The 15,660-nt window shown below is 47.2% G+C and overlaps 1 protein-coding gene across 1 annotated transcript; it reads right to left on the bottom strand.

Annotated features, from left to right (window-relative positions):
- Window positions 1-2,607: 2,607 nt before the first annotated feature.
- LOC109773987 (dehydrin DHN3) lies at window positions 2,608-3,581 on the bottom strand. The gene is made up of 2 exons (XM_020332708.3): window positions 3,290-3,581; window positions 2,608-3,171 (listed from the first exon to the last, which is right to left on the bottom strand). Exons 1-2 carry the CDS (start codon window positions 3,485-3,487, stop codon window positions 2,881-2,883), a joined length of 489 nt encoding a protein of 162 aa, XP_020188297.1. The 5' UTR covers window positions 3,488-3,581; the 3' UTR covers window positions 2,608-2,880.
- Window positions 3,582-15,660: the final 12,079 nt, after the last annotated feature.

The raw sequence follows: 15,660 nt of genomic DNA, 5'->3' as shown, positions 1-15,660 counted from the left end.
CCGGACAAAGGGGTTAAGTGCAAACCCTAACCCGCGTAGGAAGTGGGACACGAACACGACCCTCTCGCTGGATCTGGGAGTGGGAATAACCTACCCCTCTGCAGGAAGCCGATGAAGGATTTCCGCGGTCAAGTACCTCGCCGCCCGAAGCTTTGCGATCTCTCCCTCTGTGATAGAAGAAGCCACCCACCGGCCTTGACGGTTGGATCCGGACATGATTGGAGCTTGTGGAGATTGAAACCCGGGTGTTGGAACTCGAGGTAGCGGGGGTTGAGGGAGAAGCAAGCGTGAAAGAAAAAGACGGGTCTGTACCCCTATATAAAGGCCGCAAATATCGAACGTCTCCTCCTGGGCCTCAAAACTTGCCCATTCCCAAGCAGTTGTGCCCAAGTGACGGTTGGATTACCCATGTCTGGGTTGATAAGAATCCCTTAAAAGAAGGACATGATCGCCGCTTGGATAAGACGTGCCAATAGAACCACGTCTCGAAACGTGGGACGGCGGGCCAGCCAGAACGATTCGAAAATAATGGCCGAGCAGGTGTGACGTCATATTACCGAAAAGTTGCCAGCGGATCGGACTCGTGAAATATTATATATCCTCTGCAGTTATGTATACAGGTCCGGATACAATTGTTACATCTGAAGATTACCTTGGGGTCCGGATAGAAGGGAATCCGCCTTGCAATGCCGAAGACAGATCTGCGCGCCGGACTCCTCGTCATTGAAGTCAGGTTCAGGGGCTACTGAGGGAGTCCTGGACTAAGGGGTCCTCGGGCGTCCGGCCTGTTATCCGTGGGCCGGACTGATGGGCTGTACAGATACGAAGACCGAAGACGGCTCCCGTGTCCGGAGAGGACTCTCCTTGGCGTGGAAGGCAAGCGTGGCGATCAATCGTGTAGATTCCTTTCTATGTAACCGACTCCATGTAACCCTAGATCTCTCCGGTGCCTATATAAACCGGAGAGCGTAGTCCGGATAGGAGGAGACTCATTACCTTAGTCATCCAGGCTAGACTTCTAGGGTTTAGCCATTATGATCTCGTGGTAGATCAACTCTTGTAATACTCATATTCATCAAGATCAATCAAGCAGGAAGTAGGGTATTACCTCCATAAAGAGGGCCTGAACCTGGGTAAACATCGTGTCCCCCGTCTCCTGCAAACAATCGACCTTAGACGCACAGTTCGGGACCCCCTACCCGAGATCCGCCGGTTTTGACACCGACAGAGGGGATGAGGCGGCGCCAGCGAGGGATGCTGGGAGGGGAGAAGGAGCGGAGGCAGGGCCGGCCCGACGCCCGGCACCACCAGGCAGATGGGAACGCCCCGCGGAGTCCCAACTACGTGCGGGAGAGAGCCGCCCCGCCGCGACCAACGCCACACGGCCTTTCGCCGGTGACGCCCCAGGCGGCAGCGAGGGAGGAGGTTGAGGCGAAGGGGGCGGCGCTAGGGTTTTCTCCCGGGGCGCCCGCGGGAGCGCCTCGGGGAGGGAGGATGTAGATCGGGGCACATAATATCTCAAGGGGTGTTGGAGCACTGTCGCTTCTGAGGCGTATAGGGTGGACAGTGATGCACGTTGTTGCATGTTGGAGGTGTAGCGAGACGAGCTTTTTGTTGAGTTGCATGGTGGATGAACTTATGGGGATGCATACTCTTAATCTAGAGATTAGTGGATCGTTTTGTTGTTCTTGAATGGAAGCACCGCAATGCGATCGTATTCGACGGCGCCACACTGTCTTTGAAAAGCATAATTCATAGAATAGAGGTTGAGCGTAGATCATGGAAGACGGCGGGCATTATCAAGACGGACATTGATAGTTTCTTAGTAGCTCTAACGGTGGGTAGTGACGCGAGGAGTTAGCAATAGATTGACTTAGACGTGGAGTGGGCATGGAGTTGGCTGTATGTAAGAACTACTAAACCCGTCGTGGAAGGGCTCTTTGCCGCCCCCCTCTCTTCTTTAATATAAAGCACGCACATTCATATGTATTCGAGAAAAAAAGTTTGTGTATGAATCAATTAAATGGTGGGTGAACATGGAGCTTCTAATCCCGAGCTTATATGCACCCATATGAACAGTAAAATCAAAGAAAAATCAAACAATTATGTCCGTTTTTAATAAACACTAATGACTGTTTTGCATGCATGCAAACTTTCGTGATGAAATCACTTTCGTGGAGCTCTGGGCAAAACGAAAAATCAAATGCTCCAAAAAGACTAATTTTGAAGCATTGATTTTGTTTTTATTGCCCTGACCTCCACAAATATCAATCCATTATGAAAACTTTGCAGGTAGGTAAAACATTCATCGGTGTGTGTAAAAAAAATCAGATCTTTAAAATTTATTTATTTATATTTTACTATTCATCAGTGTGCATGTGAGCTCGAGCATAGAAGAAAACTTTCGGTGGTGCGGATTTTCCTTTGGTCGCTATGCACTCTGTTTTGTTGATCTCCGACAGTGCCGTTCATTAACGATCCACAGCGCATGCGACAACCTCTGAGTTGGTAAATTCCAGATCTGTATGTGTATTTTTGGTGTGCCTTATTTTTCGATACTTCCAAAATTTTCAAAAATTGCCTAGAAATTTTCAAAAGTTGCTCAAGTAAAAGGGCAAAATATATTGTATTATACCACGATACACATCCCCATACATACACAGTGAAACCAAAAAAAAATCACACATCGAAGTACAGAGTACAAAACGTCCCGGGCACATACAAGCAACCCAAATTCTAGTGCAGCAAACTCAGAACTCAGATATTACAAGTGAGCTAGCTCACTTTATTTCGGGATGTTTTACTGCATCTCCATCTTATTATTCTGCAAAGGTGGCCAGATCGGCACCTCAACTCTCAAGTAGCTGCCGTGGGACGGGCTCAGTGCTGTCCGGGCAGCTTCTCCTTGATCTTGTCCATGATGCCTTTCTTCTCGCCGGCGCCGTCGGTGCCGTGCGTCCCCGTGCCGGTCATTCCGGTGTCTCCCTGCTGCCCGTAGGTGCCGCCAGTGGCCGTGGTGCCATGCGCCCCAGTGCCGGTCATTCCTGTGTGACCCTGCTGCCCGTAGGTGCCAGCGGTCTGCTGCTGGTCACCGTGGCCACCCGGAAGCTTCTCCTTGATCTTATCCTTGATGCCCTTCTTCCTCCTCCCGCCCATGCCATCATCCTCAGACTATCAAGACGAACGAGAAAATTCAGTCGTTGATCCATTTTCATTCAGAATCTAAACGGGAAACACGCAAAAAATACAACTAGTGTTAGCAACAAGCAAGAAATATATGTATACGCACCGAGCTGGAGCTACTAGAGCTGCCGGAGCGCTGCAGGATCCCTCCGGCCTTGTGCTCCTCCCTCGTGGGCTGGAAATGCCCACCAGCAGCCGCGCCGGTGCCCACGCCGCCGTGCGCCCCCATGCCGGTGCCGACGCCATGTCCGGCCACCGGGTTGCCGTACTCGTCGACGCGGTTAGTCGCCTGGCCGTGCTCCATCTTGCACAGATGCTGATCTTGATTCTCTTAGGAATCTGGTGTGTTGTCTTGCTCACTTGGCTGCAACTTGTGGTTGTGGAAGCAGGTGCAGCACGAGGCGCAATTTATAAGCCGTCTGCGGCGAGGGGATATGATCGCCGGGGGACAATTAGCCTACGTGTGCGGGCATGAGTGGGCTGGCCGGCGGGAGCCGGTGACTAGTGACTCCCCATTAAAGGGAGGCCGGACGTGTGCAGCTACTGGACGCGTCCGGGATGCCACGTCTCAGCTTGTTCTCGAGGTAGAAGTGATGACACACGGGGGATACAGTCCACGAAACACGTTCTCTCCGCTTGCAAAAGTCGTCTTGTTTGCTTTAGAAAATGAAAGCTGGAATTGTCGGCATGGAACGAAAACTGAATAAAATAGACCAAACCCATGCATTTCATTATTATAAATGGTACTAATGCGTCAGTTTTTCCTAAATTATATGTCACTTATAATTGATAGAAAAGAGATTGAATACAGGGTAAGAGCGTCGAACCGATCCTCGATAACATGTTAGAGAGCTTCTCTGACCGACCAGCCGGACTTACAAATCCGGCCCTCAAACATCCGCGGGCACTGACCGGACACTCCTCAAAAAATATAATCCATATTCGGACACCTCAATTATCATATTTCAAATCCATATAAACTCATGTAACTACGTCGTCGCACACACATCGTCCGGCTACTCCATCGCACTGCACTAAACATGCCATCGGACTACCAAAATTTGGTATGTTTGGCTATGGTGGAGTTCATCCACGGCTGCCCTTGCCCTTCCCGGCGCCCTTGTCGTCCTTCGCACGGAAGTACCGGTCGAAGACGCAGTACGGATCGAGCCGGATATGCTCGTCGTCGAAGCTGTCCTCGCCGTTGTTGTCCTCCTTCTCCTCCTTCGATGGCAGTCCGGGCATGGCACGGACCGCCCGATTCTGCTCTCGGGCGAGGGCGAGCGTGTTCCTCCGCTGCCGTTTCTTCACAATGAGAACGCGGATGGCTTCCTCCTCTGTGGCGGCCCGCATCGCCGCAACAGCCGCCTCCGCCGCCACCATTTTCGCCACAATACGGGCCTCGGCGGCCCTTATCCTTTCTTTTCACGGCGGGCCGCCCATTCCCGGTGGGACTCATACTCTGCCCAACCGGTGATGGGGAAGGACAAGTGTTCCGGCCGGGACCGCGAGGATCCAGCACCAGGGGACCCGAGCGCCCGGTGAGCCGACGCTATGGCGTTGCGGCGGACGGATCCATCCGTCGGCCGGACGATGTCCTCCCGGGAGCAGCGGAGTGCAATGCGGACTGCCATTGCCTCCTCCAACCCACACGGGATGACACCCCAATCGACGGATCCGGACTGGTCGGAGTCCGATCCGCTGCCTGCCATGGTAGAGAAGGCCGGAAACCGTCAGAGGTGAGCTCGGGTGGCGGAGGGGAGTGGGTTTGCTCCGGCGAGAGGGTGGAGACGAATATAAGTGGGGTCGAATGGGCCAACATGAGCATGGTCCGACGTGGCGGGCGTGTCCAGGCGCCTCCTTATCCGCCCCATTTTGGACTAGATATGAAGGGTGTCGGTCAGTCCGAGCATTTTGAGACCCGTTTGAGGCGGCCGTCTGGGTTGAAAAACGTGACCAGTCAGTGACCGGGCAACCCACATGGACATATGAGACGAGTTTGTTAGGTCCAGCTGTAGATACTCTCACTCCAGCCTATAGTGAGAACACACACTACAAAAATCGCAGCAACAGGAAAAAAAATAGATAGAATTCCTTATATGACACTACTTCAAAATATATTTCCTTATTTGACACTAGAATTTTCTTTCTTCCCTATTTGACACTTGGTCTAATTTTTTTTGCCCAATATGACATCGCCGTCAATTCCGTTAGCCTCTTTCGTCAACTAGGACCGTAGTACCCTTTCATGAATCGTTGTGCAACGCTGGAAAAAAATTTGACCCAATCCTCGCGTCCATGTCTAAAAGACCACATCATTTGTTTCCCCGACCCAGTACAGAGCTACACGGCGCGGCATGCTCAAACTTGGGTGTAGTTTATTTGGAATTGGCCACGACCCCTGCTTCCCGCAAGACGCGCGTACAACTAGCATTTTTTTCTTTTTTGATGAGACAGGCACGTACAACTAGCAAAGCTCCGGTGATACGTTCTCGCGAGACGGATAAGTACACACACATATTATTGATTGTTCGATGTTTTTGATTTTTTAGGCAACCAATATTTTATATATAGCTTAGAGCATCTCTAGTAGACCCGTATGTCGCCAACCCGCAAAACTCGTTTATAGTTCACGAGAAAACGACTTTGCGGTCCGGCATCTGCTGCTGATGGTTCTCAAGCAGCGTTCCAACATCCGAGTCGTCCGAATCAGACGAATCCTCGACCAAAAACCTCTCGCGAGGGCTCAATTCCAGCTAAAATCACAAATACGAACGCGGCATGAACAAACTATGCATATCGCATCCGAAAGCACAAGCACAAGTACTCACCGGCGGCTCGGGCCGATGGCTCTGCGGCAGTCGATCCCGGGGCGGCGACGGCTACTCAGGGCGGCTCGGCTCGGCGGATCTGTGGAGCCGGTGAAGCGGCTAGGTGGAACCGGGTGAGGGGCACTCTGGCGGCGTGATTTCGTCCGCGGATATGGCCGGAATCGCCTGCGGTGGACGGGCGGAACCGATGGCGGGCAGTTGCGGAAGGGGGCGGGGAACGCGTACCGGTTCAAACGTCCCTCACGTCAACCGCTTTTCTGAGATACAAGGCATCGTTGAGTCGAGTGGGTAACCTGTGTTTTCGTGGGTTGGAGGTGAGATTTTATCGCGCCCCTTAAAAAAATTATGGGTCCGACGCGTTCACAGTGTCTGATCGGAGGACTTTTTTCGCGCGAATACATATTTTGATGATTATTTTATGGGTCGGGACATTATACCAGGTCTGCTAAAGATGCTGTTACCACTCTTGTCAAGTGGTAAGTGGTAGCGCACACACGTACTAGCTATGCGTTGAACCGTTTTCTAGCCCAACAGGCCCAAGACGATGTGGGTGCCGACCTAGAAGACAAGGGGACTCGATTACTCGAGTAGAGCAACACATGACTCCACAATCCAGCCGCCAAAGCTATTGGGGCAGAGAGTTGAGCTCCACTCTGCGGAAACAACACTATGTAACCAAAGTAGGCAGCTTGATCATTGATGGATTATAGGTAACACACAATGCACTTACGCAGAATCGCAAGTTGCTAGAGGCGCAATACAACTTCAATAGTTCCGTGACTCAGGTCATTTCTCTCCCCGCGTGTGTTGCTGCCTAGTCCGTGGCTCAACTCGTTGCATGTAAACATGATCTTGATATAGCATTTATGTAACATGATATTTTTAGCTGTGTAGAAAATCCGGTCACCAAATATACAGATCTCAGATGGCCATTTAATCTTGACCACATATCTCATATACTTCTTTGTCTTTAATAGTAAGAAATTGGGTCAAGAATGCATCGAGGGTAGTAACGCCTTTTTATGTCTCTACTTATCACCGCTAGAGTTAAAAATGAACTAGAGTGTCATATAGGGAATAAAATTTACGCCTAGTGTCAAATAAGGAAGAAAAACTTATTCAGTGCCAAATAAGGAATCAAATTTTAAGATAATGTCAAATAAGGAATTCTTTTAAAAAAATAAGTATGATGAAAGGATCGGATCATGAGGTCACTTTTAGATGTGACTTAGATAGACTCAATTAATGCAAACATTTAATGGCATGACATGTTTATATATAGGGAACGCTTAGAACTCTTCTAGATGAGATATAATCTGGTCTCGTTCATCTGATGATGTCATGTCTATCTTGTCCTAATCTGTTTTTTTTTTACATCTGCCAAACTGCATATTCATTTGCTGTTGGTTATCGTTGTCCCCTGTCCCGATGGCTTTGTATATATATAAGAAAAAAGGGCTTCGTTGATGCAGCCCATTAGCTGGTTTAGCGAAGAGTAGATTTTTTTTTTACGTAGCATGGGATTCAAACCCAGGGCGTTGCGTAAAAGGTGAGCTAGACTTTGCCACGCTAACTAGAGAGCAGTTGTGTTCAAAGTTAAAAAGAAAGTGATTGTGTTCCGTACTAGCATACGCACTATTTAATTTATATTAGAACAGTGTAAAAAAATTTTACCACTTTTTTTGTCTTCTATGTGGTTGGGCTGGACAAGAATATTGGCTAGTAAATAAAAAGAAACAACTAGTGGATGATAAAAATGCCAGAAGGACGTTAGGAAAAGGTATTCTTTTTAAAATATATTGTGAACCATAGTTAGACGATTGAAAAGATTGTAAGTAATAGAGAAATGAACAGCCAGAGGACAAAAAAAAGACCCAAAAACCATTTTCGGCGAAGAGGGAGATTTTGTTTTTTGATGTCACCAAAAATGGGAAAAAGAAGATAAAAAGTTTACAACTTATAAGTTGGAAATTGCTTACAAAAATCATGAAAAATAGATTTCTTCTAATAGATGAAAACAAGAAGACGAAAAGAAAGATAAACCAAAAAAAGTAAAATGAAAAGACTTTGCCGGCGCCGACAACCCTTCCCCGACCCCTAGTCGCGGTCACATTATATGTCTTGTAGTTGCGCTGGGGTGTGATGATTTGCAGTTGCAATCGGGTTTGCGGGTCGATTAACCTACTACTACAAAAAAAGAGAAAACTTCACCGGCACCGACAACCCTCCCCCAATCCCCGGTTGTGGTCACATTATACGTCTTGCAGTTGCGCTTGGGTGTGATGAGTTGCAGTTGCACTCGGGTTGGGGTGGTAGCAACTACTACAAAAAACTAAAATGAAAGACTTCGCCGACGCTGACAACAATTCCGCATCCCCCGGTTGCAGTCACATTATACGTTTTGCAGTTGCCTTGGAGTGTGATGAGTTGCAGCTGCAATCGGGTTTGGGGGTCGACTTCACCTACTACAAATATATTAAAAAAGAGAATAACTTCACCGACGCTGACAACCCTCCCCCCGACCCCCGGTTGTGGTCACATTATACGTCTTACAGTTGCGCTTAGGTGTGATGAGTTGCAGTTGCACTCGGGTTGGGCGGTTGCAACTACAAGCAAAAAAACTAAAATGAAAAGACTTCACCGTTGCTGACAACCCACCCCGACCCCCGGTTGTGGTCACATTAGACGTCTTGCAGTTGTGCTTGGGTTTGATAAGTTGCAGTTGCACCAGGGCTGAGGCGGTTGCAACTAATACAAAAAAACTAAAATGAAAGACTTCGCCGCCGCCAAAAACCCTCCCCTCGAAGCCCGGTTGTGGTCTTGCAGTTGTACTAGGGTGTGATGCGTTGCAGTTACAAATCTGGTTTGGGTTGACTGCAACTACTACATAAAAAAACTTAGCCGACACCGACAACCCTCCCTCCGACCCACGGTTGCGGTCACATTTACAGGTCTTGTTGTTGAGTTGGGTGTGTTGAGTTGCAGTTGTGCTCGATTTGGGGCGGTTGCAACTACTACTACTACAAAAAAACTAAAAGAAAGACTCTGTCGGCGCCGACAACCATCCCCCTGACCCCTGGTTACAGTCACATTGATAGGTCTTGTAGTTGTGCTAGAGTGTGCTGAGTTGCAGTTGCGCTCATGTCGAGGCAGTTGCAATTATTACAAAAAAACTAAAAGAAAGACTTCACCGAGGCAGACAACCCTACCCCCAACCCCTAGCCGCGTTCACATTATACGTCTTGCAGTTGCGTTTGGGTGTGATGAGTTGCAGCTGCACTTGGGTTGGTGCAAGTTGCAACTACAATAAAAAAACTAAAACGAAAAGACTTCGCGGCGCCGACAACCCTCCCCGCGACCCCCGGTTGCAGTCACATTATACGTCTTGTAGTTGCGCTTGGGTGTGATGAGTTGCAGTTGCACTCGGGTTGGGGCGGTTGCAACTACAATAAAAAAACTAAAATGAAAAGACTTCGTCGGCGCCGACTACCCTCCTCCCGACCCCTGGTTGCGGTCACATTATACGTCTTGCAGTTGCGCTTGGGTGTGATGAGTTGCAGTTGCGCTCGGGTTGGGGCGGTTGCAATTACAAAAAGAAAAAAAACTAAAATGAAAAAGATTTCGCCGACGCCGACAACTCTTCACTCGACCCCCGATTGCGATCACATTATATGTCTTGCAATTGCACATAGGTGTGATGAGTTGCAGTTGCACTCGGGTTGGGACGATTGCAACTACTACGGAAAAACTAAAATCAAAGACTTCGTCGACGCCGACAACCCTCCCCCTGGTTACAAGTATTGCAGTTGCATGTCTAGTGTTGCATATGCAAGTGGCCCGATAACTCCCTACCCTAGTTGCAGCCCAGTTATAACTCTTGTAGTTGCATGTCTAGTGTTGCACATGCAACTGGCCCCGACAACTCCCCACCTGACCCTAGTTGCAGTCATTTCTATGCATGTGCAGTTGCAGTCGGGTCACAACACTTGCAGTTGCATGTCTAATCATGGACATGCAATTGGACCGACAAACCTCTCTTGACCCTAGTGTAGTCATATTGTGCCCATGCAATTGCAGTCCGGTTACAAATGCTTGCAGTTGCATGTCTACTAGTGGACATTCAACTAGCCGAACGACTCCCCAGATACCCCTAGTTGCATATTCTCTTTGTGCGCAAACAGTTGAAGTTAGGGGACAATGCTTGTAGTTGAATGTCTAATCATGGACATGCAACTGGTCCAGCAAACCCTCCTTCCTAATCAAGTTGTAGCCGCTCTGTGCCACTGCAGTTGCAATCAGTTTATAATGCTTGCAATTGCATGTCTAGTGATGCACATGCAATAACTCGACAACCCCCTCTCGAACCCAGTAGCAATCATTTTGTGCTCATTGATACGTCTCCATCGTATCTACTTTTCCAAACACTTTTGCCCTTGTTTTGGACTCTAACTTGCGTGATTTGAATGGAACTAACCTGGACTGACGCTGTTTTCAGCAGAATTGCCATGGTGTTATTTTTGTGCAGAAATAAAAGTTCTCGGAATGACCTGAAACTTCACGGAGAATATTTTTGGAATATACAAAAAATATTGGCGAAAGAATCAAGACAAGGGGGCCCACACCCTGTCCACGAGGGTGGGGGCGCGCCCCCTGTCTCGTGGGCCCCCTGAGGCTCCACCGACCTCAACTCCAACTCCATATATTCATGTTCGGGGAGAAAAAAAATCAGAGAGAAGGATTCATCGCGTTTTACGATACGGAGCCGCCGCCAAGCCCTATTCTCTCTCAGGAGGGCTGGTATGGAGTCCGTTCGGGGCTCCGGAGAGGGGAATCCGTCGCCGTCGTCATCATCAACCTTCCTCCCTCACCAATTTCATGATGCTCACCGCCTTGCGTGAGTAATTCCATCGTAGGCTTGCTGGACGGTGATGGGTTGGATGAAATTTATCATGTAATCGAGTTAGTTTTGTTAGGGTTTGATCCCTAGTATCCACTATGTTCTGAGATTGATGTTGTTATGACTTTGCTATGCTTAATGCTTGTCACTAGGGCCTGAGTGCCATGAATTCAGATCTGAACCTATTATGTTTTCATGAATATATATGAGTTCTTGATCCTATTTTGCAAGTCATTAGTCACCTACTATGTGTTATGATCCGGTAACCCCGAAGTGATAATAATCGGGACCACTCCCGGTGATGACCGTAGTTTGAGGAGTTCATGTATTCACTAAGTGTTAATGCTTTGGTCCGGTACTCTATTAAAAGGAGGCCTTAATATCCCTTAGTTTCCAATAGGACCCCACTGCCACGGGAGGGTAGGACAAAAGATGTCATGCAAGTTCTTTTCCATAAGCACGTATGACTATATTCGGAATATATGCCTACATTACATGGATGAACTGGAGCTAGTTCTATGTCACCCTATGTTATAACTATTGCACGAGGAATCACATCTGGCATAATTATGCATCACTGATCCAATGCCTACGAGCTTTTCACATATTGATCTTTGCTTAGTTACTTTCCCGTTGCCACTGTTACAATTACTACAAAACTGCTACTGTTACTTTTGCCACCGTTACCGTTACTTCCATACTACTTTGCTACTAAATACTTTACTGCAGATATTAAGTTATCCAGCTGTGGTTGATTTGACAACTCAGCTACTAATACTTGAGAATATTCTTTGGCTCCCCTTGTGTCGAATCAATAAATTTGGGTTGAATACTCTACCCTCGAAAACTGTTGTGATCCCCTATACTTGTGGGTTATCACTCATATAGTTGTAGTCGGGTTACAATACTTGTAGTTACATGCCTAATGATAAACATGCAAATGGCCGCCAAGGAACACGGACAGGGGCTTTGCAGCTAGACAAGCCCAAAAGGCCAATGGGCACAATGCTACACGCCTACACAACATCGCCTGAACAAAACAAAAGAGGAGAGGAGTAATACTATTTCGTCGATTCTCTACCAACAACAAATAAAGCCCACCATCGATCACGAAGGGCCACTAGCACAATATCATACAACCATGAAAACAAATGGCCACTTACAATGTTGGTTGGCCAAATCTATATGAATAACGACGTGGTTTTGAGGTTGCGCACCAGGCGAGTCTATGAAAACGAAACCCCAAAATAAAATGTAAAAAGGATAAATATCATGGAAATGCCACTTGCCCTGTGACTACACGACTATAGTTGCTCGGGGGGGGGGGTATGTGTCTGTGCAATTTTATTAGTTCAATGTGATTTAAAAACCTCGGCACCGCGCTGGGCAAGACAACAAAAAAGAGAAACAAAACGTGCCGGAAAAAATAGATAGATGATAAAAACGAAAGATATATGATTTAAAAAGCAGACCCTACTGTAGGTAAGACTAAAAAATGAGAAACATCCCACGGGTCGAAGCAGCCAACAGAACGAACCCACAGTCAACCCAAATAATTCGAGCCAACAAAAAAAACTATGGGCCATCCACTGTTGTCCCACTCGACGAAGAAAAAAACATGACAATCCCTTGTCAGGCACTCGAATCTTGAAGTAAACCCGGGCAAACGTCGGATCGGGCCGGGTTTCGGGCCGGGCTTGTAAAATCCCGACCTTCATTTCTCAAGCCTGAGCCCCGCTCGAAGCCCGAAATACTCCCTGTTTTCAAGCCCGAGCCCGGCCCGAAATCAAGCCCGAAGCCCGAAAGCCTGGCCCGAATGTTGTTTTTTAGTACGCGCACGTGCAAGCCCGCCCCGAAGCCCGAAAGCCCGGCCCGAAATACAGAAAAATTAAAGCAAGAGCCCGGCCTGAACTATCTTTCGGGCTGCAAAACAAAGCCCGAGCCCGACCCGAATGTCAAGCCCGACCCGGCCCGGCCCGGGTTTTTCGGGCCGGGCTCGGGCCGGGTCGTCGGGCCGGGCTGCCCATGCCCGGGTTTATCTTGAAGCATTTGATCAGTGCCTGACAGGTGACTGAAACACAACTACTTCGTAGCTAGCTGCAAAAAACCGCAAATCTGTTTGTTTATATATTTTTTGCACCTTAAATAGAGGAAAATATAAAAATAAAAACCAAAAAGTAAAAAAAATGATAATGCAGGAAAAGAAAATATAAATAAGTATATTAAAAAGAAACAAAAAGAAAACCCCACTACAAAAATAGAAAAATCTGCATCTATCTTCGAACCTCCCACTCTTAAGCTCAAATGTCATGCTACTAGGAAAAAGCCTAGTAGTAGCACGGGTTAAACAGTTAGTAGTAGTACGGGTGCACGCGCTACTACTACGGCGCTACAACTAACTTGTAGTAGTAGCGCGGGTGCACCCGCATGATAACCCACAAGTATAGGGGATCGCAACAGTTTTCGAGGGTAGAGTATTCAACCCAAATTTATAGATTCGACACAAGGGGAGCCAACGGATATTTGAAGGTATTAGCAGCTGAGTTTTCAATTAAACCACACCTGGAGGTTAATTATCTGCAGCAAAGTGATCAGTAGCAAAGTAGTTCGATAGTTTTGATAGTAGTGACGGCAGCAACGGTAACAGTAACAGTGATAGCAGTAATTTGGTAGCAAGTGTAACAGTGATGATAGCAGTAGTAACTTAGCAGAAACAATATAAGATAAATTCGTAGGCATTGGATCGGTGACTTGTTGGATGATATTCATCACGTGACAGTTATAACCTAGGGCGATACAGCACTAGCTCCAGTTCATCGATATAATGTAGGCATGTATTCCGTAAATAGTCATACGTGCTTTATTAAAAGAACTTGCATGACATCTTTTGACCTACCCTCCCGTGGCAGCGGGGTCCATATTGGAAACTAAGGGATATTAAGGCCTCCTTTTAATAGAAAACCGGAACAAAGCATTAACACATAGTGAATACATGAACTCCTCAAACTACCGTCATCATCGGGAGTGGGCCCGTAGTTGTCACTCCGGGTTGCCGGATCATAACACGTAGTAGGTGACTATAGCTTGCAAGATCGGATCTAAAACATGGATATAATGATGAATTCATAAATGGTTCATATCTGAGTTCATGGCACCCGGGCCCAAAGTGACAAGCATTAAGTATAGCAAAGTCATAGCAACATCAATCTAAGAACATAGTGGATACTAGGGATCGGGCCCTAACAAAACTAACTCGATTACATGATGAATCTCATCCAACTCCTCACCGACCAGTGAGCCTACAAAGGAATTACTCACTCCCGGTGGGGAGCATCATGGAATTGGCGATGGAGATGGGTTGGTGATGACGAAGAACGAAGATCCCCCTGTCCGGAGCCCCAAACGTACTCTAGATCTGCCCTCCCGAGGAAGAACAAGGCTTGGCGGCGGCTCCGTCTCGTGGATCATGGTAATTCTTTCTCCCTAATTTTTTTCTAGAATAATGTGAATTTATGGTATCAGGGGGGTCGTCAGCGGGGCCACCAGGTGGGTACAACCCACCTGGGCGCGCTAGTAGAGGGGGGCGCGCCCTGGTGGGTTGTGCCCAGCCAGGGGCCCCTCTCTGGTGGTTCTTGGCTCCAGATATTCTTATTATTGATATAAAAAATCCTCGCAAAGTTTCGTTCCATTCCGAGAACTTCTATTTCTGAACAAAAACAACACCATGGTAGTTCTGCTGAAAACTGCGTCAGTCTGGTGTTAGTTTCATTCAAATCATGCAAATTACAGTCCAAAACAAGAGGAAAAGCGTGAGAAAAAGTAGATACGTTGGAGACGTATCAACTCCCCCAGGCTTAAATGTTTGCTTGTCCTCAAGCAATTCAGTTGATAAACTAAAAGTGAGAAAGAAAAACTTTTACGAACTCTTTTGCTCTTGTTTGCATAAATAAGCTTAAACAGCACCCAGGTTTTCAGCCAGCATTATAACTAACCATGCCAACAATAACTCTTAAAGATCATAATGATTCATGTCAATGACATAATCAGCTAGCGAGCAATAATAAAATATCTCAAATAGCAACACGTTGTCCAAACAACCATGATATAATATGACAATAGTGGTATCTCGCTAGCCCTTTCTGAGACCGCAAAACATAAATGCAGAGCACCTCCAAAGTTCAAGCAGCGACTAAACATTGTAATTCATGGTAGAAAAGATCCAGTCATGATGCACCCAACATTAGCTATACACAATGCATAAATCATGACCGCTGTGCTCTACTCAGTTTCTGGCGCTTGTTTATAGAAGGTGGTGACACAACATAAAAGTAAATAGAAAGTCACTTCACAGAGGGAAGCAGTGATTTGCAGAGGTGCCAGAGCTCAATTTTTAAAACAGAGATGAATGAAATTTTGAGACATGCACCCTTCTCATTCACTTCACGACCATCAGTTATCAACATCTTCCAGTCTAAGCACGCTAGTGGCGGTTCTCAAGCGGTAAAAGTAAAGGTTTTGACTCCATTGGGAGTTTTTGTTTGATTATTTAAGAGATGAACTATTTTTCATGTTTGCAGTTTGGGACTGGGCATCCCTATTACCGCCCATTTCCTCGTGCGATGGCAAGTGAATAAACACTTGACCTAAGGATAACATGCTTAGCACGGAAGATATCGACCACCTCATGTCGTTCCATGAACGATCCAGGCACACAAAAAGGATAATTTTTTAGAAGTTTTTAGAGGTGGC

This window comes from Aegilops tauschii, chromosome 6 (assembly GCF_002575655.3).
Source record: "Aegilops tauschii subsp. strangulata cultivar AL8/78 chromosome 6, Aet v6.0, whole genome shotgun sequence".
NCBI lineage: Eukaryota > Viridiplantae > Streptophyta > Magnoliopsida > Poales > Poaceae > Aegilops > Aegilops tauschii.
This window is presented reverse-complemented; position numbering and strand designations above follow the sequence as displayed.

Coding starts and splice junctions, on each gene's coding strand:
- LOC109773987 (XM_020332708.3), bottom strand. CDS start 3,487: ATGGAGCACGGCCAGGCGACTAACCGCGTCGACGAGTACGGCAACCCG. Junction 3,172..3,289: donor GCTCTAGTAGCTCCAGCTCG/GTGCGTATACAT, acceptor TCGTCTTGATAG/TCTGAGGATGATGGCATGGG.